A 27,608-nucleotide genomic window follows, 5' to 3' on the forward strand; every position below is an offset into this window, starting at 1 on the left:
GTGTTTGCACTGGTTCCTATGCAGGACTTCCTGCACCACCTCATAGAGGGTGTTGTGAGAGACTGCTGCTCATGATGCCTCCCACTGCAAAAATGGGAAAAGAGAGGAAAGTAATATTAGAAAGGACCTGAAAAGAAGTGGGGGTAGTAGGTCATGGGAAGATCTGGGAACAAGTTTAGGCAAAGAGAACAGGAAGCACTAAGGTTCTAAGGAGAGAATGAGCAGAGAGTGGGCTTCTGTGTCTAGGGTGAAATGAAAGAGAGTGATAGGAAATGGGGTTGGAGAGAGATAATGAGGTCGGCCAGAAAATGTAGGGACTTGCTGGCCAAGCAAAGAAATATGTTTTCATCTGAATATCATGGGAATTCGTTTGAATATTTTGAGTGGGAAAGTGATGCTAGCTCTTTCTCCTCTTATTTTAGGTTTTCAAACAGATATTTATGAAGTAACTGCTATGTAATTGAGGTTCATACAATGAGCTTTGTCTCTAGCAATATGATTTGGAGTAGATCTCTTAACCATTGTATGTCTTGTGGTCTTAAAAAAAAATCCACATGTTTAAAGTATACAATCTCATAGATAATGATATGCGTACACACCCATAAAAACATTACCAAAATCAAGTTAATGAACATATCCACCACTCTTTAAAGTTTACTCATGCTCCTTTTTAATCTCGCCCTCACACCCATGTTCCCAACTCAGAGCTAGGTAACCACTGCTATCTGTTACTATAGATTAGTTTGTATTTCTAGAAATTTATATAAATAGAATCATTTATATAAATAATTGTATGTACTATTTTTAACTGGCTTCTTTCATTCAGCACAATTATTTTGAGATCTATCCATATTGCATGTATCTATCTGTTCCTTTTCATTGCCGAGGAGTAGAATGGTTGGATCACATATTAGGTACATGTTTAACTTTCCGTTTCAAAAGTTTTTGTACCATTCAACATCCACACTAGTTGCTCCATATCCTTGCCAGCACTTGTTATGGTTCACATTTTTAATTTTAATTATAGCATATGTGTAGTGTTTTTTAATGTTGGTTTTGACTTGCATTTCCCTAATGACTAATGATGCCAGGAACATATGTACTATTGCCAGATGTGATGGTGTTAGAAGGTGGGGCCTTTGGGAGTTGATTAGGACATAAGAAAGGAGCCCTCATGAATGGGATTAGTGCTCTTGTAAAAAAAGATCCTACAGAACTCCTTAGCCCCTGCCAGCAAGTGAGGAGGACACAGCAAGAAGGCAGCAGTCTGCAAAGCTAAAGAGAGCCCTCTAATTCTGGCAACTTGATCTTGGACTTCCCAGCCTCCAGAACTGTGAAAAATAAATTTCTATTGTTTAAGCTATCTAGTCTGTGGTATTTTTTTATAGCTACCTTAGCAGCCTAACACAGCCTCCCATAAAGAAATGACGGTGTGCCCACTGCTGCCTCTGCATTTGTAACAGGATTACAAGTAGGCAGCCCTATTCACAATTCCTAACAAACACAGAAACTAGACATATCCCTCACCTTCCCTTGGCTAGCATGTCTATTTTCTAAGAATCTTAGATGAGCCAACAGTAGGGTCCCTTCTAGTAAGGAAGAAGTGGTATCTCCAGAAGGTTTTGGGGTTCCAGGCTTTAAACAAATCTTAGCCTCTTTCTCCAAAAAGAAGACTTTTTATACAGGTGAAATTACAATGAAATTATACTTTTAGTTTTGAAATTTTATTTTTTTTACCGAAATTGTAATTATTTATTACTGAAATTGTAATTTTCAGCCTTAAGGGAGAAAATGAATTGAAAGGACAACATGGCAGATATTAGTAGAAGAAAAAGAGTGTTCATGAATATGGTATCTAAAACAATATGGGTTATTATTTTATTAAATGTGGGTTATTAGGCTGTTTTATTTAGCAGCCTTCTATGAGTTTTCAGCCCTCACTGGCTGACCAGAGCAACCTGGTTGTCCACATCTCCGCCTCACTGAATTTGATGAACCTGTTGTACTTTATTCATCTGAAGGGCACAGAAAATAGAGGCAGAGTTTAACTTCAATCCAACTGCACCTACTTTGTAAATTCTTGGGAGGGCTCATGAGGGTCACTGAACTAGAAATTGACTAAAGAAAATTTTGCTCTTTTTTTTTTTAGTTCTGTCCCTGTGTGCCAAAAGCAACAGTCCTAACTCTATACTTATATGTACATTTTCTGGATGAATTAGAAAAATTAGCCACAATTCCTGCTTCATCTAAATCTGTAAAAAAAAATGAGATCGCAACCACAAATTCCATGTTCCAGGTGTTAGGAATGGAAACAGGGTACAGATTACAGGATAGTTTAGGACTGAGAGCCAGCGAATTACTGGCCCTTAGTACTATCCTCTGGGGCGCAAACTAATCTCTTGTTAAATACTTGGAATACTAGATGATGTGCACAGATTCTTCCATTCAGTATTTTACTTTATTTTTGGCCAAGCACTTTCTAGCCGTTGCTCTTTCCAACTAAACCATTCTAGAATTTACAGTATTTCTGAGCAATTCTACTATGTGTTTAGCACAGAGTCTAGCCGTGTGCACTTCATTATTGTTTTGCAGCCCGATCCTCTAGAAGCTCATGATTATTGGGAGCTTATGCCCCCAATAATCATGCCCCTGAAGCAAGTAGGAAATAGTACATGAGAGCAGATGATCAAATGTTAAAGCATATTCAAGGGCCTGAACATCTCTCCTAGCCAAAAGTGGTAACGTGAAAACACGAAGGGAAGGACATTGCGGTGCCTCCGCAGGCCGACCACAGAGCACAGAGCGTTAGCAAGACTGGCCATCTGAATGCAAGGCGCTGGGACCAAATGCCGGTGGGGTGCGGGCTCGGGCGGAGCTGAGCAGGTCGGGGCGGGATGGGTGTTACCACTCTCCAAGCTCCAGCCACGAATGGCAGCGGCCTCTTTAAGAAGCGGAACCGCAGGCTGGCGGGGCTGGAGGTCACATGACTCGGCTCCTTGCAATCGCTCGCGGAAGTGGTCCCTCCTCCGCAACCCTCGCGGGGTCTCCGGGCGCCCTTCGGCGCCGGCAGACACGAGGGAGCACCGCCGTACTGGCACGCTGCTTGTCGCCGCAATGGTGCAGTTGTACAACTTGCACCCATTCGGGTCGCAGCAGGTAGTGCCCTGCAAGGTGGAGCCAGAGCGGTTCTGTGGCGGGGGCCCTGACGCGCTGTTCGTGGCGGCGGGCTGCAAGGTGGAGGCGTTCGCCGTGGCCGGCCAGGAGCTGTGCCAGCCGAGGTGCACCTTCTCCACGCTGGGCCGCGTGTTGCGCCTGGTTTACAGCGAGGCTGGTGAGTAATGACGGGGCCAGGAGGCACCTGAGCCCCTACCCCCTGTTCGGGGCCTCCTTCTTAGCGGACCAAGCGTCCTCGGCACCTCTGGGTGGGAAAGGGGCTTTGTGTTTCCGGGAACTTGCCGGATGGTCTCGCCTGGTGGCCCGGCTGGTTACTGAAAATACGCTTTGCCTTGCGGTTGTCGTGGCAAGCACAGATGAGAGCCTGCTTTTAGGGGGCGGGGATGCTGATTGCTCCCAGTTGCCTGGAGCCCTAGCCAGAAAGGCCGGTGGTTGAGTGGCTGGGTTCCACTCAAACCAGACACGTTAAACAATAACAACAAGAAAACAAAGAAAAAAAAAACAAAAACCTTTTCATATGGAAAATTTCAAACACATATATCTGATAAGGGATTAATATCCAGTATATGTAAAGAACTCTTGTAACTCAACAACGGAAAAACAGCTCAATTCAAAAATGGGGAAAGGATTTTAATAGACATTTCTCCAGTGTTCAACAGGCAAATGAAATCATTTTCAACATTACCAAGGAAATGCAAATAAAAAAGTGAGTAACTTGCAGAAGAGAAATTATACATTACTGGTAAACATAGAAAAAGATGGCTTTATTAGTGGTCTGGAAAATATAAATTATAATAACCATGAGAGTCTGTGTCCCCCTTCATATCAAGTCCATGCTAATGAGGATGTAGGAAAACAGACTTGTCAAATGGTGCTGCTGGCAACATGAATTTCTGATATGTAATTGTGATAGTAATCTGCCAGTATCTATTAAAATTTAAAATGTACCAGCCCTTTGGCCCAACATTCTCACTTTTGGGTGTCTATACCATTGAAACAGCCTTCCAGTAAATAAATATGTAGGTATAGGCCTATTATTACAGCATGAAGTATGGTAGTAAAAAAAACCAAACAAGTGAAAAACAACTGTGAATACTTGAATGTCTATCAATAGGAGAATTGTTGAATAAATTATGGCACATGTATATATAGGATATTATGCAGATATTGAAAAGAATGTTAACTATCCATGTATTGACCTGGAGGGAAAGATTTATTGGTAATTTTTAAAAGTTGTAGCTCTTTACATATATTTAGTGTGATTTCATTTTGGTAAAAAAACAACAACAACAACAAAACACTCTGTGATCTATGTTTAAATGAGATAATGATGTAGAAGGGCAACATGCCAGGCTACGGGTGTTAACATTGGCTCCTCATGGATTGGACTGCAGGGAAGAGATCATTTTGCTTTTCATTTCATATCCCTTTACCACTTGGATTTCTCACAACGAAAAGTAATTACAATTTTTTTTTAATTTAAAAAATTTAGATCAACAATTAAGAGAAAATTAACTTGGATTTAAATTTTATTTCGTATGTACAGCTTTATCCTGTTTCTCAGAGTTCACATGAAGATGTGAATTTGTGGGAAGGAAAGGGATTGTAGTTCTCACCTCAGAGTTCTTTAATTTATACCTAATCTAAACAGATTAATACTACTGAACTCTGTATATCATGAGAGCTTTGTTGGAGCTGTAGATTCAGAACTATAGTAAACATTTAAAGCTAATATAAGGAATAAAATGTGAAATTTCTATGTAAGCATGAATAATTAATGGGTATCTTAAGACTTTTGAATGTAGAAAGATTGTATTTCAGAACCCAAATTCTTACTATCAGCTAAAATATACCTAAGGTCCTGTTACTTAGGGTTTTCTTCTAGTCAGTCTTTAATTCAACCATTCACATTAAGATTCATTAATAATTCCTTTTCATGAAGCAAGGTAAGTGGTTCTTAATGACAAATTTTAAGTGTAATCTTATTTCCTTTTCAGGAGACTATTTGGTAGCAATTGAAGAGAAAAACAAAGCTACATTTCTGCGTGCTTATGTGAACTGGAGAAGTAAAAGGATTGAGAACTCCCGAGTGTGTATCCGAATGGTTGGACATAATTTAGAGGCACCCTTCCGCGAAACCTTCAGAGACCAGATGTCTATTGTTGAAATGCCACTTTCTGAGGCTCCCTTGTGCATTTCCTGTTGCCCTGTGAAAGGAGACCTTCTTGTTGGCTGCACAAATAAATTAGTCTTATTTAGTTTGAAGTATCAGATTATTAATGAAGAATTCTCAGTATTGGATTTTGAACGTTCTTTAATTATACACATACATAGTATCACTCCTGTTGAAATTTCTTTTTGTGTTAGCTATGTCGCTGTCATGTCAGACTTAGAAGTCTTAATCCTAAAATTGGAGTCAAATCCTAAAAATGGAGAGAGTTTTAACCACCATCCACATAAGACCAACAATCTGGCGAAACAGGCAGAAGGTAAATGATGAATTTAGCTTGCTTGCTTGTGTAAGTATAGAGAAAACACTTAACTTCTGGCAGTCTCTCAAGGGCTCTAGTATATCTATTGTCAAGCCACATTATTTATAGATTTAGTTATTCTTAAAACATGGGATTTGGGTTTATGATCTGGTTACTTGTGTCTTATTCTATAGCATGTACATGTATTTCAATAATATTTGTCAATAGAAATAATGGAACAACTACTGCTAGATGAGGAGTTTCTAGTCCTAGTTCTCATATTTACTACTTGAATACCCTTGGACTTGGAATATTGTTTCTGAGTTTCAGTTTCCTCGTGTAAAATGGGGATGATAGTAATAATAAATCCTGTGTACTTCATCAGTTGTGAGGATAAATGAGCAAGTGCTAAGACTTCCAAACCATAGTGCCTTGTGAGGTGTGTGTGTGAATAAATAAATAAAATTATTACATGCCTATTGGTAGAGGGGATGTTGTGGAATCTAATTTTCATTCAAGTAGTATTTAAAGTTATTAAATTCTTTTTCTTAAATATTATTTTTTAAGGCATCAGTAATGAAACTTTGCAGTCTGAGTCAGATGATTTTGTTATTTGCCAAAAGCCCATGGAACTTCTTGGTGAAAAAAGTGAACAGTCTGGAATATCTATTACACTGGAATCAACGGGATTAGATGATGAAAAAATAAATTATTTCCATGTTCAGCACCTGCTCTATAGGTATTGGAAAGCTTTGATTCACCAGCATTTAATATATATTTACCTACTTAAAGTACATGGAAATTAGATCTCTCTCTCTCTCTCTCTTTTGAAACTCACAGACGTTTTGCTCCTGATATTTCATCCTATGTCTTATCTGATGACATTAAGTTGCATTCACTTCAGCTGCTACCCATTTACCAAACAGGTAAGTATGACAGTCATACTGTGCGGTAAGGTAAGAAAGGCTCTGGGCTGGGAGGGGAGACTGACATGGGTAATAGGTTAGGTTCTTCTACAGAACCTTGGACAAGTTCCTTAGCATATCCCTGTGAGCACTAGAAAGGGAAGTTGGGTCTGCTAGGAGAAGCCATGGAGAGGACATAATAGACAAAACCCATTTCCCTTTTTGAAAAATGATCACTAGACCCAAAAAGGGAAATCAGAGTACTATTATAGCTGAGGTTTATCTGGGTTCCAGCTGGGTATTTGGCAAAGCTTCTCATGATGGCCTTGTGAACTAGGTGAGGAAATGTGGACTGAAGGGAAATTTATCCAGAGCAGACTTTTTCAGCTTGCTGCACATTGGGCTTACTTGGATGCTTTTAAAAATAATGATGCTCAGGCTCTACATGCTGGAGATTCTGACATGGTCGGTTATGGAACCTGGATATTCGTATTTTTTAAAAGCTCAATAGGAGTGTAATGGGCAACCAAGACTGAGGATCAGCATTGGGTTCTGTGCTTAGTCCTGGCCTGCTTAACATCTTTAGATGTTGCCTAGAGAAAGATATAAATATTATTCTGATTAAAAGTGTTTATAACCTTCAGTTACTTTTTTGTTTCTTTTAGTAGATATTTATTGAGTACCTACTATGTTGAGTATTATGCTGAATACTAGAGAACCAGTAATGAGCAGAAGTAGGCAAAGTGCTTGCACTCATGGAGCTTGTTGTTTCATGGAGGAAGCAGACAGTTCATAATCGGTTAATCACAAAAAGGCTTCCATAGTTAGACACTGAAATGAGTGCTCTATGGGAAAAGAACCCTGCCTTGAAAGCCTATAACAAAAGATCCTGACCTTGTCTGGTGGTTAGGGCACGCTTCCTAAGAAGGAAGATCTGAAGAGTGAATTGGTGCTGGTTTGGGGATAGGGTTGGTACAGAAGCAACAGCAAAGGCTTTATGGCAGAGAGCGAGTCTTGTTTGAGGAACTGAGAGAAGTAAAAGTGGGAAGAGTCAAGCAAGGGAGAAGGGGTTGTGAGATGAGGTTTAAGACTTTGCAGGGCCCATAGCCATGTTAGAGGGCCAGCCAACACTGTATCCAGTGGCTTCTCATGACACGGGATAAAATCCAAAATTGTTTCTATGTTCTACCTGACCCTAATTCTAGGCTTATCTTGTCCCACTCACCCTGCTTACTGTTCTCCATCCATAACGCCTTTCTCTTTTCCTCAGCTATATCAGGTGCACTCTTGTATAAGACCTTTTGTTTACTCTTCCTGTGCTTAGAATGTGCTTCCCTCAGATCTTGCATGACTGGTATCTTTGAGTCACTCAACTCAGCTCAAATGTCACCTCACCATAGAGGACTTATGTGACCTCTTAATTTAAACTGTTCCTTCTCCACATACTGCAGAGTGTGTTTATTCACCACCCCAGTCTCCATTGCTAGAATGAATGCAGTTACCTTGTCTTGTGCACTGTATCCCCAGAACCTAGAACAGTGGCAGTTAGTCGTTATCTGAAGAATGTTTACTTAATAGGCAAATGAATGAATAAGTAGTGCATATTTGAGGTGGGCACTAATGGATGAGTAGAGCTTTTAGAAGATGGAGATTTTAGTGAGGCACTACATAAGGAGAACCAACATGTGTAGGGTATAAAAGCATCATGTGTGTTTGGAGATTAGCAAGCAGCCCTGTCTCACTGGAGCATCGATGTGCATAGGAAAGAAAAGGGAGAAAAACTGGAAAGGTTGCTTTGGGCCAATTGTAGGGAATGCAGAATTGGACTTTCTTCTGTTATTAATGGGTATCCTTGAAGAGTATCAATCAGAGCTATATTTTTTTTAAAAAAGTTTGATTATGAAAAGTTTCAAGCACTTAGATGTAGAGAAAATAGTGCAATAAATCCCATGTACTCATCACACAACTTCAACAGTGTTGCCTCATGACTAGTCCCTGCTCTGTGCCAAGTTATTTAGATGTGGAGTTTATACCATTTGAACCATGAATATTTCAGCATTTCAGTGTTTCTAAAAGAAAAAGATTCTTTTATTTAAACCTAAAATACCATTTTACTTTAAAAATTCATCGATATCAAATATCCAGTGTTCAAATTTCCCTGATTGTCTAAAATTTTTTTCTTTAATTCATTTAGATTGATTCCAAGTAAGGTTCATACATTGCAATTGTTTACTGTGTCTTTAAAGTCTCTTTTAACAGTAGGCTCTCCCTCCTTCTCTTTACTTTGCAATTTATTTAGCAAGAAACTGAACTAATACTGTAGAATTTCCCACAACCTGAACTTTGCTGATTGACTCCCCACAGTGTCATTTAATATGATCTCCTGTATTTCCCTGTGATTTGATAGGTCTGTCTAAAGCTGCACTGTTCATTATGGTAGCTAGCCAGCCATTAGCCACATATCGCTATTGAGCACTTGAAATGTGACTAGTCTAAATTGAGATATACTATAAATGTAAAATTCATACTAGATCTTAAAGACTTAGTACAAAAAACAGACTATAAAATACCTCAAATTTTTTTGTTGATTGTTGAAATGGTAATATTTTGGTTTTGTTGGGTAAATAGAATATATTATTAAAATATTGACAGTTTTTACTTATGTAAATGTGATTACTAGAAAACTTTAAATTACATATGTGTCTCACATTACATTTTTTTTGATGGTGCTAGTATAGAATTAGGCTGGATCAGATTATTATTATTGTTATTATTACTACTATTACTTTGAGGCTAACACAAGTAGTGTTGAGTCTTTTGGAAGGTACATAGTATCTGGTTGACTCTTTTTGCGATGTTAATAGCCCTTAATGATTATTACCTAGATCTGTTCATTTATTAGGGGTTACAATATGGTGATATTCTAATTATATCACTCTCTTTTTATTTCTTACTGGCATTCTTTTATAAAGAGCAATTTCCCCTAAACAACTCTTTGGTTATCTACTGATTTACTTTTTTTGTATAAAAAAGTCAAGATATTACTTCCCTTTATTTACTGGTTTCATTTTTTTTTTTTTTTTTTTTTTTTTTTACCCTTTTTCATACAGGTTCTCTTACTTCTGATAGAAAAAATTCATCTCAGGAAAAAGAGTTGTTGAGTCTCTTTTGTTTTTTCTCATTACCTCATGTGGGCTATCTCTACATGGTTGTCAAATCTGTTGAATTAATGTCAATTTATCAATATCCTGAGAGGTCTCAGCAGGCAGTGCTCACGCCACAATTTTTGCATGTCATCACAAGGTATGTTACAATATCACTTGCTGGCTTTTGAGTCACTTGTTTTTCTGTAAATTCTTGAGATGGCTTCTAAATCTTTAAAAGAGAATTGTGTGAACCAGTATATAGCACTATAAATTAATGATATTGTCTGTCTTTTGATGGCCCATACCTACCTTTTTAATATCAATGATTTAGATTCTGGTTTTGCCTTTGTTTTATTTTCTAGATTAGATGAGAATCTTTGTAATGAATTATAAGGTTCTTATTGAGGGAAGATTTTCATAGGGAATTCCAGTGAAAAGTCAGTGAGGCCAGTCAGGGCATCTCTAGATTTCTTTTTAGATTTCCTAATTTCCTTTTTCACTGCTTTTATATCCTTTCTGTATGGGTTATTTAATAATTATTTAAAGCTGTGAAGGGGCCAAAAAGACTATCTGATTCTACCCTCTAATTAGTACAGATAGAGAAATAGTTCAGAGGTTGGGATTGGTCAAAGTCTTGTTGCTAATTGGTGGCAGATGTATTCTGAGTCACCTTATCCTAGTATGCTGACATGTAAACTGGGTTCCCAAGCAGGACTTTGATCTCATTTCCTTTCATCTCAGCAGTAAGTGATACTTTTGGTTCTATTTCCTGTTTTTTGAGCTTAGATTATTTGCAAGGATTTGCGCTGGGTCCTCTGGCCGAGCAACCATGAATAAGGTACACCATCTTCTTTCTAAAGCAACAGCATAGAGAGGGCCAGAGACACATACGCAAGGCACAAATACTAAGGGATTTGTGAAAAATGTCTTAAGACTTCATGAAAGTGGAATAGGCACTGGGAGGAGATAAATTAACTTCTGGCTAAGACATATGGTAGAGTTTTTTGTGTTTGAAATGAGGCCTGAAAGCTAGTTAGAATTCGACAGATGGATATTGGAAGAGAAGGGCATTATACATAGAAATAAGACTAAAAACAAAGTCTAAGTCCAGTTTTATTCCCCTCTCCTCCCACTCTGGTGAAAAGAGAAATTGTGTGTTTCTTAAGTGGACATTGTTGAGGTAGCTAGTCTTCTCAATTTCAAAAGTGTTGCGTAGTGATATTGTTTAAGTATGAAGAAGGTGAAATGTAGCTCAGGGCTTTGAAAATTAAACTAAGGAATTTTTTAAGGTTTTGAACAAAGAAATCATTGCTTTAGGAAAATTAATGGTAGCTATTATGGAAGTTGGATTGAACATGGATAGGTTATTTAAGTGGTTCAGGTAAGGATAATGAGGGGCCGGGCTACGTTTGAGCAGGGCAGTATCAGTGAGAGGAGTAAGAAGAGTATATGGGAAAGTCTTCGGCAAGAGAATGACAAGACTTGCATCTGATGGGATAATGGGAATGAAGGAGGCATGAAAAACCCCACAACAGTTTTGAGCCTGCTTTTACGAAAGAGTGTAGGCTGGTATTGTGTAGGGCGAAATAAATTTGGGTTATACATTTGAGTTTAAGGTGCTTAGGGAATATCAAGAGCAAATGTTAAGTAAACTTTTGGACACAGGACCGAAGATTACAGAAGAGAGGAAAACTTAGATTTTTATTACCATCAAAAAAAAGAGCCAATTATCAAAGTTGTGAACATGACCCCAAGAGTGTCACAGAGAAAAGTAGTTGAACTAAAATTCTGGTGAAAGTCATGTTTAGGAAGCAAGAGGAGGAAGAGAAGGACCTTGAAGGATGCTAGGATACTATAGCATCTCTGAAACCAAGAAAAAAATGGAGAAGGAATAAAACATTAATTTCTGTCCCAAAATATTGATTCCAAAGACTATTCATCTGTTCTCCATCTGATTTCATAAATGTACAGGACAGAGTTTAGCAAGTAGACCCTGTAAACGTATGCCCATCTCCTACTCTGCCTTAAGTATAAGTCATGTTTCTTGAAGACTGGTATGTTTATATACCCAAAAAAAAAGCAATAGAAAAATTTTTTAAGAATCTAAGAACAATATAACATCATGTAAAATATCACCCTTATAGAAATACATAAATAGGAAAGCCCCCGTCCCATCCTGTTCCTCAGAGTCAGCCATATCAATAATTGTATATTCATCCAACTTTTTTTTAAACAGCACATATACTACTGCGATTTGTTTTTTTTTTTACAGAAGTAGATCATATATCCACTGTTCAGCAACTTGCTGCTTCACTTAGCATATCCTGGACATCTTTCGATGCCAACACATTTCAGTTCACTTTATTCTTGTATACCACTCCTTAGTACTCCAACAGTAGCCCACAGCTAGATTACTGTAGGACGAGGTGAGTCAGAAGAGCCAGGCTTTTTATCTCGAGAACCTAATGGTCATTTATCTTTTTGGTCATAGCTGCTTTGATCTGTCATTTTGGTCCCATTACAGGTGCTTTTTGGCTCTTCACTGTCTCAAAGTCCCTTCCAATCATTTTAATGCCTAAGGGTGGTAACTCTCTACTCCAGATTTCTAAGTGGTGGTGTTGTTATCTCAACTATTGCCATGACTCCAGAGGTCATGTCCTAGAACTTTGTGGAAATGGACAGAGATGGCAGTGGGCTGTGTTTGACGTGGAAACCCCAACAAACAGATGGAGAGAGCCCTGACTGATGCCCCTTACCTACATTGTACAGTCTCCTAAATGCGAAAATGTTAGAATACCTTTCTTGTTAAAGAGTTATTTCTCCTATTTTAAGGTTATTCTTAGGTTTGTGTTATTAGTCCTTTTTTTTTTTTTAATTTTAATAGTTCATTTTTACTTCTCTCACTTTTTAAAAAAATCATTCCTGTGAATTCACTGCAAGGTGGGTTTTGTAGCAGTTTCTAAGTTAACTATTTTTAATGTCAATATTGGAGTGTTGATTTATTCAGTAGTCATTAGGCATCTATTGTTCACTTACTATGGGGTCCCTCGGTTGTTTCACTGTGCAGAAACAGCCTGGGGTTGTGGAAAGAGAGGAGTGCGAGGAGTATGGAGACCTGGAATCTAATTTGGCTCCATTCTCCAGAGAGGCCTTGGACCAATCATGAACCTTCCATGCCCAAGTCTTTAAAACAAGTTGCTGGAGTAGGTATTTCTGAAGATTCTTTCAGACAGTCTGATTTTCATTTCTACCATTGCATTTGTGTTTGCATACTCTCAGTGTGTTGCTCAGTATAATCTAGGTTCAATTTCATCCTGAGATGAGTGAGAGAGAGATAATAAGAGGAAACTTGGGTTCTAATCTTGGCTTTGATAGTGATCGCTCTCTATCTTGAGCTGATCCTGGGGGCATCATTTTATCTGTCATATGAGTGTATTGTCCATGACCCATGGTTCTTACGTAGGAGTGTACAACAGAGCCACATGTAGAGCTTTGTACAAGTACATATGTCTAGATTCAGCCTCTGGAGATTATGATTCACTAAGGGTAAGGTGGGGACCAGTTATACATTTTCAAAAACACTCCATAGGGATTCTGAGGTACTACTTTCCTTTTTGAAAAGCAATCTACCTCTTCAGTATTTGACAAATACTTGAGTCTTCCCCCACCCTGTCATTGCTCCATTCATCTGTAAAATCATTCCAGCTATGGACACATTGGTTACTTACCTCTGCTTTGCTCAGTGGCCTCTCTCCTCTTCCTCAGTAACAACCTACAGTGTTTCACAGTGCGGTGCAGTGCAGCGGCAGCTCGTGAGGAGGACCCGTACGTGGACTCTACCCTGAAGGTTAGAGCTGGCTTATAGTGACAGTGAAACCTTAAGATCGAAAGGGAACAAATTAGCTCTTGAGTCTAAGCATGGAAAACAGTAAAAGTGTTAAGATCTTGTTTATCGAATTAGAATTTTTGAATGTAAAATAGTAAGCATCTTGTGATTCATGGTTTAGATGACAATATTTAAGATTACTTTGAAACATTTCACTTTAAATTTAGGTATAATGCATAGTTTTAAAAGTTTGGTAAAGAGTATGTATAGTGTAACTTCAGAGAGAGTACTTTATAGGATACGACAATTTTACTATTTTTTAATGGAAATATTGGTAGCAGTTGTATATAGCTGTTAACAAAACTGTTCAGAAATCAGTATATTTAAGAGCACAAAATTGAATAAAGTGCATTAAATTATTTTTATTGTTATCAGTTATGCCTGTAATTCTCTTGTCATTTTATAAGCCTTCAACAACAATTTATATTACCCTAGTTAAGCCTAAGAGCTAATGGATATGTTAGATCAATAACCTCATTTTTAGTATGCTTAGTCTCTGAAAAGTTCTTGACCACAAAATAAACATAGGCAGTCTTATGATGAGATTTTCTATTTTCTGACCTTGAATTCCTATTCTCAAAAATATGATGATCATTTGTAACATAGTTATCATATGCTATTTCATCTCTGAAGTATAAGTTACTTGAATAGATGTTTGTTATAAAATCACAGCCTGTAGGAAACCCCCAAATTATTATGGTCTGTATTTCACAATTAGTTTAATTCTATCATAAAAAAAGGCATCTGGAATACTTTTCCTAGAGAAATAAATATTTAGTAATGATGGTTATATTAATAAGCCCGCACTTTGTATTGCCTAATGTGTCTGAGGTATTCCACCAACTGTCCCTGTTGCCCAAATTATGATATGTGGTAGTGTTTTATGTGATCTGAGTTCTCAGTAACTCTTTTTTGCTATAGCCTGCCTGTAGCTTTCTGTTACTGACCAGGCTAACTGCCTACTACTTCGGCCTCTTGGGAAACCAGAATCACAGCTTCCTGGACATGCCTTTCTGTCTGTGGTTGAGATACACACATAGCCTTTCAACAGATTATTTTTAAAATAAAGGTTATTTCCCTAGTAAAATTTCTTTGTTCCTTTCTTCTTCTCACCACACTTAGCCTCTCCTTTTTTTTAAACCTCGGAAAGACATAGGCTTACATAGATGATGATGGTGGAGTGAGGGGCATGTAATAGATTGAGGTAGGATCAATCTACATTTGAAAAGAAATCATAATTTCACTTCTCAGGATCTCATAAAACCACAGCAAAGGAACAAGGAAGAGAGGAAGGGAGAGAGGAGAGATGGGTGGGTAGCTGGTGGGGGGTACTGCCCTTTAGACCAGTCCTTTTGAAGGTGGCATAGAGGGAAGGACACTGATGATCACACTTCATGGCTCCCCCTTCCCTGCAACTCCACCATTCTGAAATCCTTGATGCCATCTGTACAAGCGGACAGTCATTTAGCTTACTTGCTGACTCAGACTTTGGGAGCTGAGGTGTCTGAGAAAGAGTTCACAACCTCAGAGTTTGGTCCAAAGTGCACATATTTTTATCATCCTTTCCTCTGAGATTCCGGCTCCTCAGCACTAGCCAGGTCACCTTAACTATTCTTAGGAATGAAAAAGGGGTATTGCCCCAAGCACTTCGTACAAAGGGACAAGAAAGATGACCTCTGAATCAGAGCAGTGTTAATGGAGAAGAGGGCATGGGCCCGACAGCATCATTTTGTGAGCTCCCAGAAAGAATTCTTCTCTATCTTTCATATCCATTCTAGTTGAATTAACGCTCTCTTACAGGAACAGGAGCCTGGCTCCTGGACCAGGGTTTCCTCCAGTTTACCTGACACACCCTGGCCTGTCAGCCATTCCAAGCAATGTTCACACCTAAAGATCTAAGGGTGAGGGCCCTTCTAAACATACAAGCATTTCTATCCTACACACTCATCTATCTTACTAAGAAACCATTTTACATACTCTTTCTGCAATACAAAGCCCTTTTATAGTGTCTGATTTTGCCTAGAAACTCCATTTGGTCATACCCCTAAGCCAGCCCACTGTTAGTGGGGATTTCCCTAGGTGGCGGGTTACCATCCCAGGGGCCACACTCCTAGAGCTATGTAGGAGTCCCTGCAGCTGCGAGGGGCCTCAGGTACACCCATTTTCTGCATGCACTCAGTAAATACTGAGTAGCTCTTTGGTAGGCACATATGAAACGTAAGTTTAGGTAGGATAATCTCCTAATAATAGGAATTTGAGGTGGTTTTTTTTGGCGGGGGGAGTGGAAGGGGAAGGGTGGAGCAGGAGAGCCTTTATCAAATAAACACTAATATTTTGAAGATTAAAAGTTTATGTAGCTTTTCTTGGATAAACTTGTGATTTTTCCTTTACTAGGCTTGCCCACCTGTCAGTATGGATGTCTGTGCTTTAAGAATACAACTTTTCATAGGCTTGAAAGCCATCTGTCACTTTAAAAACCACATCATACTTTTGACCAAGGCAGACCCTGAGGCCATTCCAGAGAGAAGAGAGTCACCCAAGAAGCTTCTGTAAGCATCCTTCTTCCCCAGACATTCCTGCCAAAGTTTCTGGAATGAATTGTTACTGGTGCATTTTGTACGTGTCTTTACCTTTTTTTTAAATCAAAACTTTGAATGATCACATGACTTTTTTATGATATTCTTTTTCCAGAGAAGGAAAGTAAGGTTTTAATGATCTCTGTATATATCACTGGATATTCTCCAATGATATCTTTTATAATAGGCCTTGAAACTTTTACAAGAAAATGAATTATAAAATAGTTTCAATAAAAATCTGGAATTTTAGATAAGAAGTTAAAGGACACGCCTTTCTGTGTAATTAATGGGAAAAATAGAGCCTCTAATGTTAGCCCAAACTAAGAGTCTCTTTACTATGTATTTTTCTTCTTTGATCTTTCAGCGGTTAATTTTTATCCAAAGATTATTTTATGATATTTCAATTCAAAAGAAATTAACAGTACATTTCTTAAAGCACGTGCATGATCTACAGATAGGTACTGACCTACCTTAAAGTAAAATTCCAATTTGATAACACTAATTTCTGGTTTACTCTTCAGTTTTCTGCTTTCACATTGTTTAGAATAGAATGCTAATTCCAGACTAGTTATGCTTTTATTAGACATGTTCTATGCTGTGAACTTAGTGGTAGGGAATGAAGTCTAATTTGAACATTCCTCTATAGAAAATTTAATCAGGAAAGAAGTCTGTTTCGGGGGAAGAAACATATAGTGTATTTCAAGTCAAACATTGGTTTTTATTTTTAACACAAGTTTTTGCTTTTCAAATTGTGCCTGTGCTTTGTTCTGCTAAGAAGAGTAAACATACTGACTTGGTTAACTGGTCACTTAGGGAGTGCACAGAGTGGTCTGACCGATGTTAAAAGCCTCTAGTGAGAAAAAAAAAACAACTTATAATCTTGCACATTTGACATTTGTAAAGTATCATGTATTTTAAATAATTTTTTAACATTCTAATTTATTTGAAAATTTATTTGGTCAAAAGTCTGCATTTTTAAAGTTTGTATACTACAAAAAAAGCCTCACATAGTAAAAGCAGGAGATAGGATAGTGCTTTAGGCAGACTTGCAGGTATATGTGTCTTTTGCATTTTCCCAGCAGCCATAGATGTTTTGAGTGTTGCTCTGTTGGAGCTTCTCCTTAGATTTGTGATCTAGGGCATACTGACCTCATGAAGGCCACACACAGGAGAAATCCTGGGCACAGGGACTTTCACAACCAAGTCTCTTTTCCTTTTGAGTGCTCTAGCCTGTACTTTGAGGTTATTGCCCATTTAAAAATGCTTGTGGAATGAATTGGAAGTGATTGGTTTATCAATTCATGAAAGTTGTAGAATATTAAATGTTGTGGGCCTGTGCAGCATTGTGAAGTAATATTCTATAAAAAGTGACTGTACAGTTCATACTAAATGAAAATGACTTAATAGTTATATAATTTTCAGTATCAAATATTTACCATTTAAAATTGCAGTTTATTAATAATATGTCTTACCTTACAGTTCTTGTCCTTTGTTTTGCTTTTAGTTCTAGAAAAGGTACCAGTGTTAAGCTCAAAACACCTCCTGTAGCTGAGGCTGGGTGGAATTTGTATATTGTGAACACGATCTCACCAGTGCAACTCTACAAAGAAATGGTACTCCTTACAGATTTCTAATTCTTATTTGTAGAAATTTAGAGTGGAATTGATGTTCAAAAACTTATTCTAATTATCATACATTCAGAATGCCACAGCTACCAGCTTACAAGCTCTGTCTGACAGTGGAGTGTGTATCTTTCTCCACCTCCTTGTTTTCCCAGCTCCTGACATTTGAGGAGCCAGTAGAAATTTCTTTCACTAAAATGAGACTCCGTTATTTCTACCCACCTTCCTGCAAGGATCAATTAACCAGTCTAAATATAAATAGCCTTTGACCTTTTCGTTGACCATTAACAAAGAGAACCATGAAATTATCTCATTTATCCCTGTCTCACTCTTCTTCAAAATATTAGCAGATAGTACCTGGCCACTGTATTACCTGTAGCATTTTCCTGTGGGTGGGGGCCCAGAGTGGGCATTCTTATTCCTTTTCTAAGTGTAACAGCTGCCAACTCATTTCCAGCAATTTTTAAAACTATTTTAAAGAAATAATTTCAAACTTACAGAAAAGTTGCAAGAATAACAATAGTACAAATAAAACCTGTATATTCCCCACACGGATTCACCCTTCATCGACAATTCACCCTTTTTGCTTTTTCTTTTTTTTGCACTCTTGCACTTTCTAAACACACACACACACACACATACATATACTGATCCTTTAGAAAGTAAATTACATAGATCATAGCTAACTACTTCAGTGTATGTTTCCTAAGAATAGGGATATTTGCTTAAATAACCACAGTGTAGCCATATACTTCAGTAAATTTAACATTGACACAATACTTTAGTTATGGGTAGTATTCTGTTTTTGTCAGTTGACCACGTAATGGTCTATAACATTTTCCCCCACTCCAGTCCAGTATCTACTGTAGCATCAGGTAGTGTATTTAATTGTCATGTCTTTTTAGTCTCCTTTTTAAAATTCTGATTATGTTCATAGCCTTTCTTTGTTTTTTATGACATAAATATTTTTGAAAAATATATTTACCCCCTCCACCTTTTTTTTTTTTTCATGATTAGATTCAGGTTATGTATTCTTCTAGGCCAGAATATTGGTGATATATTCAGAGTAGCACATTGGGAGGTACACGATACCCCATTGGTGGTATTAATTTTGATCATCAGGTCAAGATTTTATCTTCTTTGTTCCTGTCATTTTAATGCTAGGTATTATATCAGCTTTGACCTGCCTTTTTCATTTTGTTTAATTGAAAGTCTTAGACTTCATCTAAATGATTTACCTACTGGAGTCTGAAAACATGGATTGACTCAGGTAGCTGGTAATTTTGTAAGCCCACTGCGAGTTACAGAAATAGATGTAGTAGAACCTAAATTCACCAATTAAAACGAAGGGATATTCAGTCTGAATTTGAGAAGGATTTAAATCTTAGAACTTAAAAAAAAGTTAACTATTTCAGCTATTTTTATTAACTTTATCAAATTGTGACCCAATTATTGCTAAGTCAACAATATTATTATTATAGTCTTACTTGTACCTTCTCTAATGATTAACGCTGTTTTCCAAGAGAGTGTTTGCAATCATTAATGTATTAAACTGGCTCAGATTGGGAGTGGGGTACACTTTAACCAGGCCCTATCAAAATTATTGGTGCTTCTTATATTTTAGGATTTAATGTGTCTGCATATTAAATTTTATTACTTTTATTACTTTTATTAACTACATATTACTAACAAAATATATGGATATTATTAAGAACTGGGAAACTTCTGAGAGTCTTTGTGTTGCAACATTAGCTGTTTGCCTTTTTTGTTTTAGGTAGACTACAGTAATACCTACAAGACTGCAAAAACCCAGAGCTGCATCCACCTTCTTAGTGAGGCTCATCTGTTAGTGAGAGCTGCCCTGATGGATGGCAGTCAGCTGGAACCTGGAGAAAAAGCAGAGCTTTTAGATGCATTTAAAGAAAGCTGTGGGCACCTTGGAGACTGCTATAGCAGGTTGGTGATGCTTCTTGGAAACTTGTTAGAGAAGCCATCTTGAACTTTGGGTGTATTTACTAGCCTTTCCATCTCCGGTAGCTACGTGATAAATGGGGGTACACACAAGGGGAGATGCTTCATTTATTCATTTATTCCACAAGTATTTGTTGAGCACATACTGTATGCCAGTTATTATGCTAAGCTTAGAGATACAAAAATGAATGTGATCTATTCTCTGTCTTTAAGTAGTTACAGTTTATTAGATGAGCAGTGAGTCTTAAGTTCATGAGTCTCTCACCACTTTATTTAGGAATTTGAAGTTTCTTTTCAGGCCTTGGGGGATGGTGGAGGGGCATGACCAGTAAAAATCCCTGAAACAGCCATATTACTAGTTTATTACCTGTTGGCTTTAATTTTAGTAGTCAATGCTTTTATGATTATTACCTGTTGATTTTAATTTTAGTAGTCAATGCTTTTATGATGTCATAAAAGGACACTAGTATGAATAGTAACTTTTATTTCTGAGAATGATGTTTATAAATTTTTTGTGTGTATGATTGTTTCAAAGGCTTACTTGACCCACAGGAATGATTATAGATTAATAAAATAGACTTTTCCTACCTATAAATGCCATTATTTTAGAGCCATGTTATGAAAATAAAATTCGTTGAATACATTTTTCCTATTTTTAGTATTAGTAAACAAAAAGAACTATATTAAGTAGAATGACTGCAGAATAAAACTGAGGAGCTTGTTCCAACTACTAACGACAGTGGAAAAGTATTTTGAGATTTATGAAATCTGGAAATTATGATCTGTTTTATTATCAAATGTGTTCGATATCTAGGCTTAAAACTGACAAATTTGAGGGTGTTTTGCTTCCTTTTCTTCAGGCTCGACACCCAGTATTCCCATCTTGCCTTGCCGTACTATAAGATGTCTGGTCTGTCTATGGCTGAAGTTTTGGCCCGAGTGGACTGGGCAGTAGAGGATGGATCACAGAAATACGAGAGGGGGTTAATCTTTTACATTAATCATTCACTTTATGAAAACCTGGATGAAGAATTAAGTGAAGTGAATATAGTTTTCTATTTAGTTATATGTAATATTTTTAACCTTTCATTTTATCAATTTATTTTATGTAATATTTAGAAGTCAAATTGCAAATATTTTTCTTGGGTAATATTTCCTTTTCCTAAAATGGTAACTTATGTGACCCTTTCTTCATTAATAATTATAGAATTGTAGCTTAGAAAAGAACTTATAATCATCTTCTCATACTTTCTCATTATATAGACAGGGAAATGTGGTTCATCATAGTTGAGTGACATGCCCAACATGACAGTGGCGTGTCTTTAGGAGAATGACACAGAACATGGGCCTTGCCTTTCTTCTCATCTGAAAGCCTTTCCACAGCCCTAGACACCCCACTCTCTAGGTGGCCAAAGCTTCACTTATGAAATCCTGGCCCAGTGAGCTTAATACATTATTAAGGATTATTTTTCACCCCTTGTATATTTCTTAACACATTATTAAGGATTATTTTTCGCCCCTTGTATATTTTTAAAAAGAGTTGAATACAAATATGAAAATTTAGATATTGTGATACCAAATGTTTTAAGGTTAGGCGATAAATGAAATTTTCTCATATAAATTACCTCATTAAGTATATTTTGTACTAAGCTGTAATTTTTTATAATGGACTTTTGAGTGTAATTTAATATTTTCTTCTGAACTTTTGTTAAAATTAGAAATGTTGGCCATAATTTGGTACATATTTTCACTGATTTTTCTTCGTTTTAGCTCAGCAAACAGGTCACGTCAGGTCATCACAGGTCTCCCACATTAATATCATCAACTCTTTTCAAATCAGAACTTAATACAGTAATTTTATTTTAATTGGAATGTTGTATCTTGGTTTTGTATGTTTTTTATTCTTTTTTTCCTAATTTTGTTGCTTTTTATTGGCTGACCCTTTATTTCTTGTCATGCTCACCAAAGGAATTAGCAGCAAAAGTGGTTCAGATGTTTCATGTGGCCGAGCCAAAGCAACTGCCTCATATTCTCTGTAGTCCTACTATGAAGAATATTAATCCTGTAACTGCCATGAGCTATCTAAGGAAGCTGGATACTTCTGGGTTTTCATCAGTCTTAGTGACATTGACCAAGGCAGCAATGGCTCTGAAAATGGGAGATCTTGACATGCACAGAAATGAAATGAAAAGCCACTCAGAGGTATGGTGCCCTCCCTGGTATCAACAGTAGGCCAGAATGTGACCTATTAGTCCTGAGGTTTTAGCCTTCTTCTAGCTCATTTTTTCTTAGTTGTGAAGGAAAATAGACTGATATTAGGAAGGAAGTGACCCAAAGTGGAAGGGCTTGGGCTTCAGATCTGGCAAATGAAAATGAAATAAGAATGATAAATAGGTATCCAAAGACCTTTCAACTTAGTGTCAGGTACGTTCAGAGCATGGAGACTATATAGGCTCTGCCCTGAGCTGCCAGTCTGATCTGACATGAGGGAATGCTGTATCCACTGAAGACAGAACAGAGTGATGTGTATTCAGGTACAATAAGTGAGGTATTAACTGTGAGCCATAGGAGTCTAGTAGTTGCAGAAATAGCCTGCATTTGGGAAAACCACAAATGACTTTATTAAGGATTAGGCATTTGAATGGTATATCAAAGCAAAGATTGCTTTCCCTCCATTTATGGGCATGAGCCAAAGATGTTAATTATCAGTGGAAGAAATTAAGAAGTAACATTAATCAAGCACTTATTATGTTCCAGGCCTGTCCTGAGCCCCTTGCGTATATTCTCTTATTTAATTCTTACAACAATGCTATATAATAGACGCTATTATTATACCTATTCTACAGATGACAGAACTAAGACAAAGAAAGGTTAAATAATTTGTCCAATATCACACTACCGGTGAGTGGGAGAACCAGGATTTGAAGCAGGCAGTCTGGCTTCAGATCCTGTGTTCCTCCACTGTTGTTTTATTACCTGTGGTCAAATATCCACATTATGACTTCGATTTCTAAAATAAGAGCATGAGTGCTTTATTGTCGTTCAGATGACACATTTTGTTATGATGAGAAGAGCAAGTCACCATTGAGGTATTCTTTGCTTAAGAGTAGAATTCTAGAAAGATGGATTTTCTGTCTATAATTTTGAAAAAACTTAAGATATATTATTGTTAAATCAAGCATACCTAAACAAAATGCTCTCTGCAAAAATAGGATATCTTGATGTTTAATTAAATATCAGTAACTTCTATAAAGACAGTTAACAATGATGTTCTTAGAGTGAGAACTAGTCTTTGTAGTTAGAGAAAAAATTGAGATTAAATCATTAATAGTTTAACTATGAACCTTGAATGCTAACTAGGTATCTAGTATGTATTTTCAAGATGAATGCAGTGTACATTTTGTTCCTAAATTTCTTTTTTGTCTTAAGATGAAGTTGGTATGTGGCTTTATTCTGGAACCTCGTCTGTTGATTCAACAGAAGAAGGGACAGATTGTTCCAACTGAACTTGCAGTTCACTTGAAGGAGACTCAGCCTGGATTACTTGTGGCTTCAGTCCTAGGCTTACAGAAGAACAACAAAATTGGAATTGAAGAAGCAGATTCCTTCTTTAAGGTTTGTCTCTTTGAAGATGTTCTTTGAAATATTCTGGATAGCTTGATAAAAGTGGTGGGGAGGGGGTGGCAATGAGCAGAATAAGAAAAGTGAGGTTTTGTTTGTTTATTGAAAAAACAGATTTAGACATAACCAATCTATATTAAAAGAATACAGAAAAATTTCATTCATGCAAGCTAGAATCTGTTTTCTATTAAAATGTCTAAATTTGCTTTGCCATAGCACTAATGCTAATGATAAATTATTAAATGATGGAGGGCTATTCAGACCAGCTGTAAATGATCAATATTGTGTTTATCTGGAGTGTGGGGGCTTGTTTCACTGTTTTCAAGGTGCTTTGTGGTAAGGATGAAGATACAATTCCTCAGCTCTTGGTGGACTTTTGGGAAGCTCAGCTAGTAGCATGTCTCCCAGATGTGTTACTGCAGGAACTCCTTTTCAAGCTCACATCACAGTACATCTGGAGGTTATCTAAGAGGCAGTGCCCTGACACCACACCGTTGCGAACATCAGAGGATCTGGTAAGATAGTGGAATAATACATTAAGTTAAGCCTGTGCATTACATATTACAATAATATACCTTCTTAATGGTTTTGAATCAAACTGAATTTATATTACCAGATATCTTTTTTAAGCAGGAGTTAAAAATACACTTAAAACTTGTCCATGAATGAAGTTGCCCACATTTTAAATAATTTTATATTTTAAAGAACACCCGTACTGCTCCTATATTACTTACTTGCAGTGGTACCTCAGTAGCCAAAGAATGGTTGAAGGGGCTTTCCCCAGAACAGATCTGTGCTCCCTCAGGACATGGCCATGAAGTAGACTGCAAGAAAGACATCTGCGGATCTCCTGATGGGCAAGGACTTGCAGAAGGCTTGTGGGAGACAGACTTCCTTACTGGACCCTCATTTCCTGTCAGCTGCACACGCAAGAGCTGTTCCGTAGCCCACGAGGCAACCCTCACAACTGCTTTTACCCTTCTTGCTCCCTTCCCCATCCCCGCTCATTTTTTTCTCATGGATGCCACAGCTAGTGTGGGTTCACTGGAAAAGTCACCAGCTTCTTGAATAAGTGGGGCTTAATTAGAATTATCTTGAGAACTTACAGAAGAGATTTTGCCTCTCAAGGAAAGTAGTAGAAATAAAAATTAATAGTGTTACTATTTTTAGCATTACTATTAATTTTTAGTGTTACTAAAAATTAATAGTGTTACTATTAATTTTTTTGAGTATAATTAGATTAAAAGCACTATTGCTCTTTTTACTAGAAAGTGCCTTTTTTGGATAGTTTAAAATTTAAAATATTAGGAAATACTTAGTGTGGATTTCTTTAGTGAGAAGCAGCAAGCCTGAAACTTTTTCTGGGGAAATAAATTCTTAAAGACTTTTCTTACCATTCCCAGGAAAGTGTATACTTAATTCTGTGACATGGCAGAAGATTACCTATTGCTTGCAAGCTCTTTTGGGAATGGATAAAGAACTACTTGTTTTGTTGTATTTTATTTATGAAATATTTCTTTTACATTTTAGATAAACGCCTGTAGTCATTATGGCTTAATCTATCCCTGGGTTAATGTCTTAATATCATCTGATTCTTTAGCTGACAAAAATTATACAGAAGATCTCTTCAAATTACAGGTAAATAAAAATGCTTCTTATTCTTCTGACTATGCACGTTACAATTTAATGTAGGATATAAATTTCGTAAGACCTCAGGTGTCCTGTTAATCTGGAGTATATAATTTGGGGAGACAAAATCCATAGTTAGGCATACCAACAAGCTCTGGAGAGAATTTCTGCTTCTGCCTGAAACTGCTTATAGGAAGCCTGGGTTCTTTACCAGTAAATGAATGAGCATCACCAAGTCACGTGACTGTCTTGCCTAGTTTTCAGGATGTGCTTAAAAATGCTGTGAAATGCAAGTATGGAAAATGTTCAGTGTTGTTTTTGTTGACATGATTCTTGTTTTTTTAGTGTTCACTCATAGATTTTAGCCCTTTAGTCTAACCCAACTACTACTGTCTATTTTATAGGAAATAGGTCAAAGTAGCCAGTTTATCTGGCTCCTGAAAAGGATTTTTTTAAAAATAAGTAGGTCGATTGGAGAATATAGGTCATCCTGTAGGAATTCTGACCATGACAGTGTTTTGACTGGAAATGAGAAATAAAGTCCACATTTGATTTGGTGGATCAGGCTGCGCTGGATGTGGATGTGATTTTTCTTAATGTAGTTTAGTGGCCCAAGGACCAAATAGAACCCCCGGTCTGTTTTGTGTGTTCTGCCTAGTGTAGCTGCCAACATATAAAAATTTGAGATTTCAAATTAAAAATTCCGAGTTTTAAATTTCTCTTGAAAATTTCAGCAGCACTGGTAACCCTGGGCCCTCATTGCCAGAGACCTGTGGGTTGGAGGCAATGAGTGGCTCCCCTTCTTGAGCAGTGCTCATGCTGTCCTGCTTGCAGCAGTTCTCATAGTGATGTCTTCCTGGTTCAGATACTGAATGTCTGGTGTCCATTTCCTGTACTCAGCTGCCTTCATGCATTTTCACCATCTGTTTGGCCTCGTTAGGTTTTTGAATTTGTACCTCTCGATTTACCCTAAGAACAGGTGTAAGTGTGGTTATTGCTTATAGAAACCAAAATGTCAGATTGGGGATGGGGGTCAGGGCGGGAAGCTCAACAGATCATACTGCTTAGACAGCCCCTAGAAAGCCTGAGAAGATTCTTGTTGGTTCTTATCACTAGTGCCCTTAAGGTACAGAAGCTGCTGAGCCTGAGATTTGTTCATTCCACAAATATTCCTTGAGTATGTGCTGTAAATATGTTGTGCAGCCTTGGACAGTGCAGGCAGAGCCTTGCTCTCCCAAAACATATGTACTCGGCACATATTAAAATCATAATTGTAATAAGTGCTGTTAAATCTTACCTGATAAAGCTTCAAAGCAAATTTGAAATCACCGCTTTAAAAAGTATTATTTAGTGATCTTTTAAAATCCATTTTTAAATATTTTAAAAGAGTAGGTTTTTTCCTGAAATCTTTGCTGTCAAAAGATAGAAATGTGGTCTGCCTAAACTTTTCTATCATTTTCCTAATTACATTTTTTCTAGATTAGTCTTAATCATTAAGAAAAAAATAACCCTCAAGAAACAACAAGATCTCATTTGATTCTCACCTAGAGTAATAGGTTCAGAATCACCTGGAGAGTTTTTTCAAAATCGCATGCCTCCCCTTTACCCCCACCCTACCACCACCACCACATACATTTGATATGAGTCTGTATCACTTGTCTTCCGTCACTTTAATAATGTATTTGTGAAAGAATTAAAAACAATCTATAAATTATTTACATGTCAAAAACCTGTTATTTGAAGTGATATAGTAACTAGTAAATGCCCTACCCTTTGCCAAAATTGTCATGGTCCCCTCCACCCACCTCCTTGCCAACCACCTTGCCTGAGAGCCGCACTTGTGATTGTATAGGTAGAGAAGAAAGAGAAGTCTGGATTCTAGCCCTGCAAAGTCAGCCAAGGGTTGGAGATCTAGATCAGAGAGGGAATAAATAGTGCACGTGCTGCGGGGTAGAGATGAGTCCATTTCCAATATAGAAAAGAAAAAGTGGAACACTCTGCAAAGAAATAGACAGCATTGAGTGTTTTAAAGACCTGCAGTAACCTTCGGACCATTTTTTTATTCAGTAATATATGTGTGTGTCATTTCTTATTTTTAAACTTATTGATGATATGGATAAAACTAAAAAGGTTTATGAGTAATCCATATTGTGCCTAGTTTTGACTAGTTTCATTTTAATCGTGGTTTGGGTTCCCTGTGCCTTGCTCCTTCCTACTTAGACCATTGTCCTGATTAATCAAGGGTTGACTATAGAAATAATCTGTGTTTTCTTTCATGTTGGGAGACCCTATGAGTGGCAGATTATCACTTTATTTCATATTTGCTATCTTATTGTCAGGAAATTATTCAGATGAAGATGATTATTAAACTTGCAGGAAGGAAAAGGACCAACCTTATTCTCCTAGCCGTTCTTTGGTAGATATTTGGAATAAAATAATCAGGCCGACTGTAAATGGATAGTTCACATTCCATATCCTCCTGTGAGCCTGCGAAGCTGTAGCAAAAAGGATACAGGCAGAAGAAAAATCAGTATGTCATCATTCTATCCAAAAGAAAGAGAAAGCAGAGATGATTTTGGTGGTAGAATCAAAAGTAGTACAGTTGAC

The 27,608-nt window shown here is 37.3% G+C and overlaps 2 protein-coding genes across 8 annotated transcripts in view; one reads left to right on the forward strand and one right to left on the reverse strand.

Moving 5' to 3' along the window:
* The first annotated feature begins 2,985 nt into the window (after window positions 1-2,985).
* Window positions 2,986-27,608, forward strand: part of HPS3 (HPS3, biogenesis of lysosomal organelles complex 2 subunit 1) — a 30,670-nt gene continuing 6,047 nt past the window's right edge. For 2 of the 6 annotated variants that reach the window (XR_897410.2, XR_002778317.1), the window contains exons 1-14: window positions 2,987-3,331; window positions 5,172-5,663; window positions 6,213-6,384; window positions 6,486-6,571; window positions 9,661-9,853; window positions 13,462-13,543; window positions 15,977-16,131; window positions 17,663-17,771; window positions 19,555-19,736; window positions 20,612-20,792; window positions 21,720-21,953; window positions 23,181-23,366; window positions 23,699-23,887; window positions 24,903-25,010. Coding sequence is in view for 3 of the 6 variants with exons in the window: in XM_011385797.2 (XP_011384099.1) it covers window positions 3,115-3,331; window positions 5,172-5,663; window positions 6,213-6,384; window positions 6,486-6,571; window positions 9,661-9,853; window positions 13,462-13,543; window positions 15,977-16,131; window positions 17,663-17,771; window positions 19,555-19,736; window positions 20,612-20,792; window positions 21,720-21,953; window positions 23,181-23,366; window positions 23,699-23,887; window positions 24,903-25,010 (2,586 nt within the window). In the remaining 3 variants the exon portion in view is untranslated. Of the gene's footprint in view, window positions 3,332-5,171; window positions 5,664-6,212; window positions 6,385-6,485; window positions 6,572-9,660; window positions 9,854-13,461; window positions 13,544-15,976; window positions 16,132-17,662; window positions 17,772-19,554; window positions 19,737-20,611; window positions 20,793-21,719; window positions 21,954-23,180; window positions 23,367-23,698; window positions 23,888-24,177; window positions 24,508-24,902; window positions 25,011-27,608 lie in introns of those variants that run through there. The other 4 variants (XR_002778318.1, XM_011385800.2, XM_011385797.2 and 1 more) reach the window with 4 other exon arrangements.
* CP (ceruloplasmin) overlaps window positions 25,017-27,608 on the reverse strand; it is a 56,816-nt gene continuing 54,224 nt past the window's right edge. Inside the window, exons 19-20 of one of the 2 annotated variants that reach the window (XM_023526282.1) lie at window positions 27,395-27,496; window positions 25,017-25,281 (exon numbers count right to left, since the gene is read on the reverse strand). In XM_023526282.1, coding sequence (XP_023382050.1) covers window positions 27,396-27,496 — 101 coding nt within the window. In that variant the 3' untranslated portion in view covers window positions 25,017-25,281; window position 27,395. Of the gene's footprint in view, window positions 25,971-27,394; window positions 27,497-27,608 lie in introns of both variants that reach the window. The other variant, XM_023526281.1, reaches the window with a different exon arrangement.

Source organism: Pteropus vampyrus, unplaced genomic scaffold, assembly GCF_000151845.1.
Source record: "Pteropus vampyrus isolate Shadow unplaced genomic scaffold, Pvam_2.0 Scaffold814, whole genome shotgun sequence".
Lineage (NCBI taxonomy): Eukaryota > Metazoa > Chordata > Mammalia > Chiroptera > Pteropodidae > Pteropus > Pteropus vampyrus.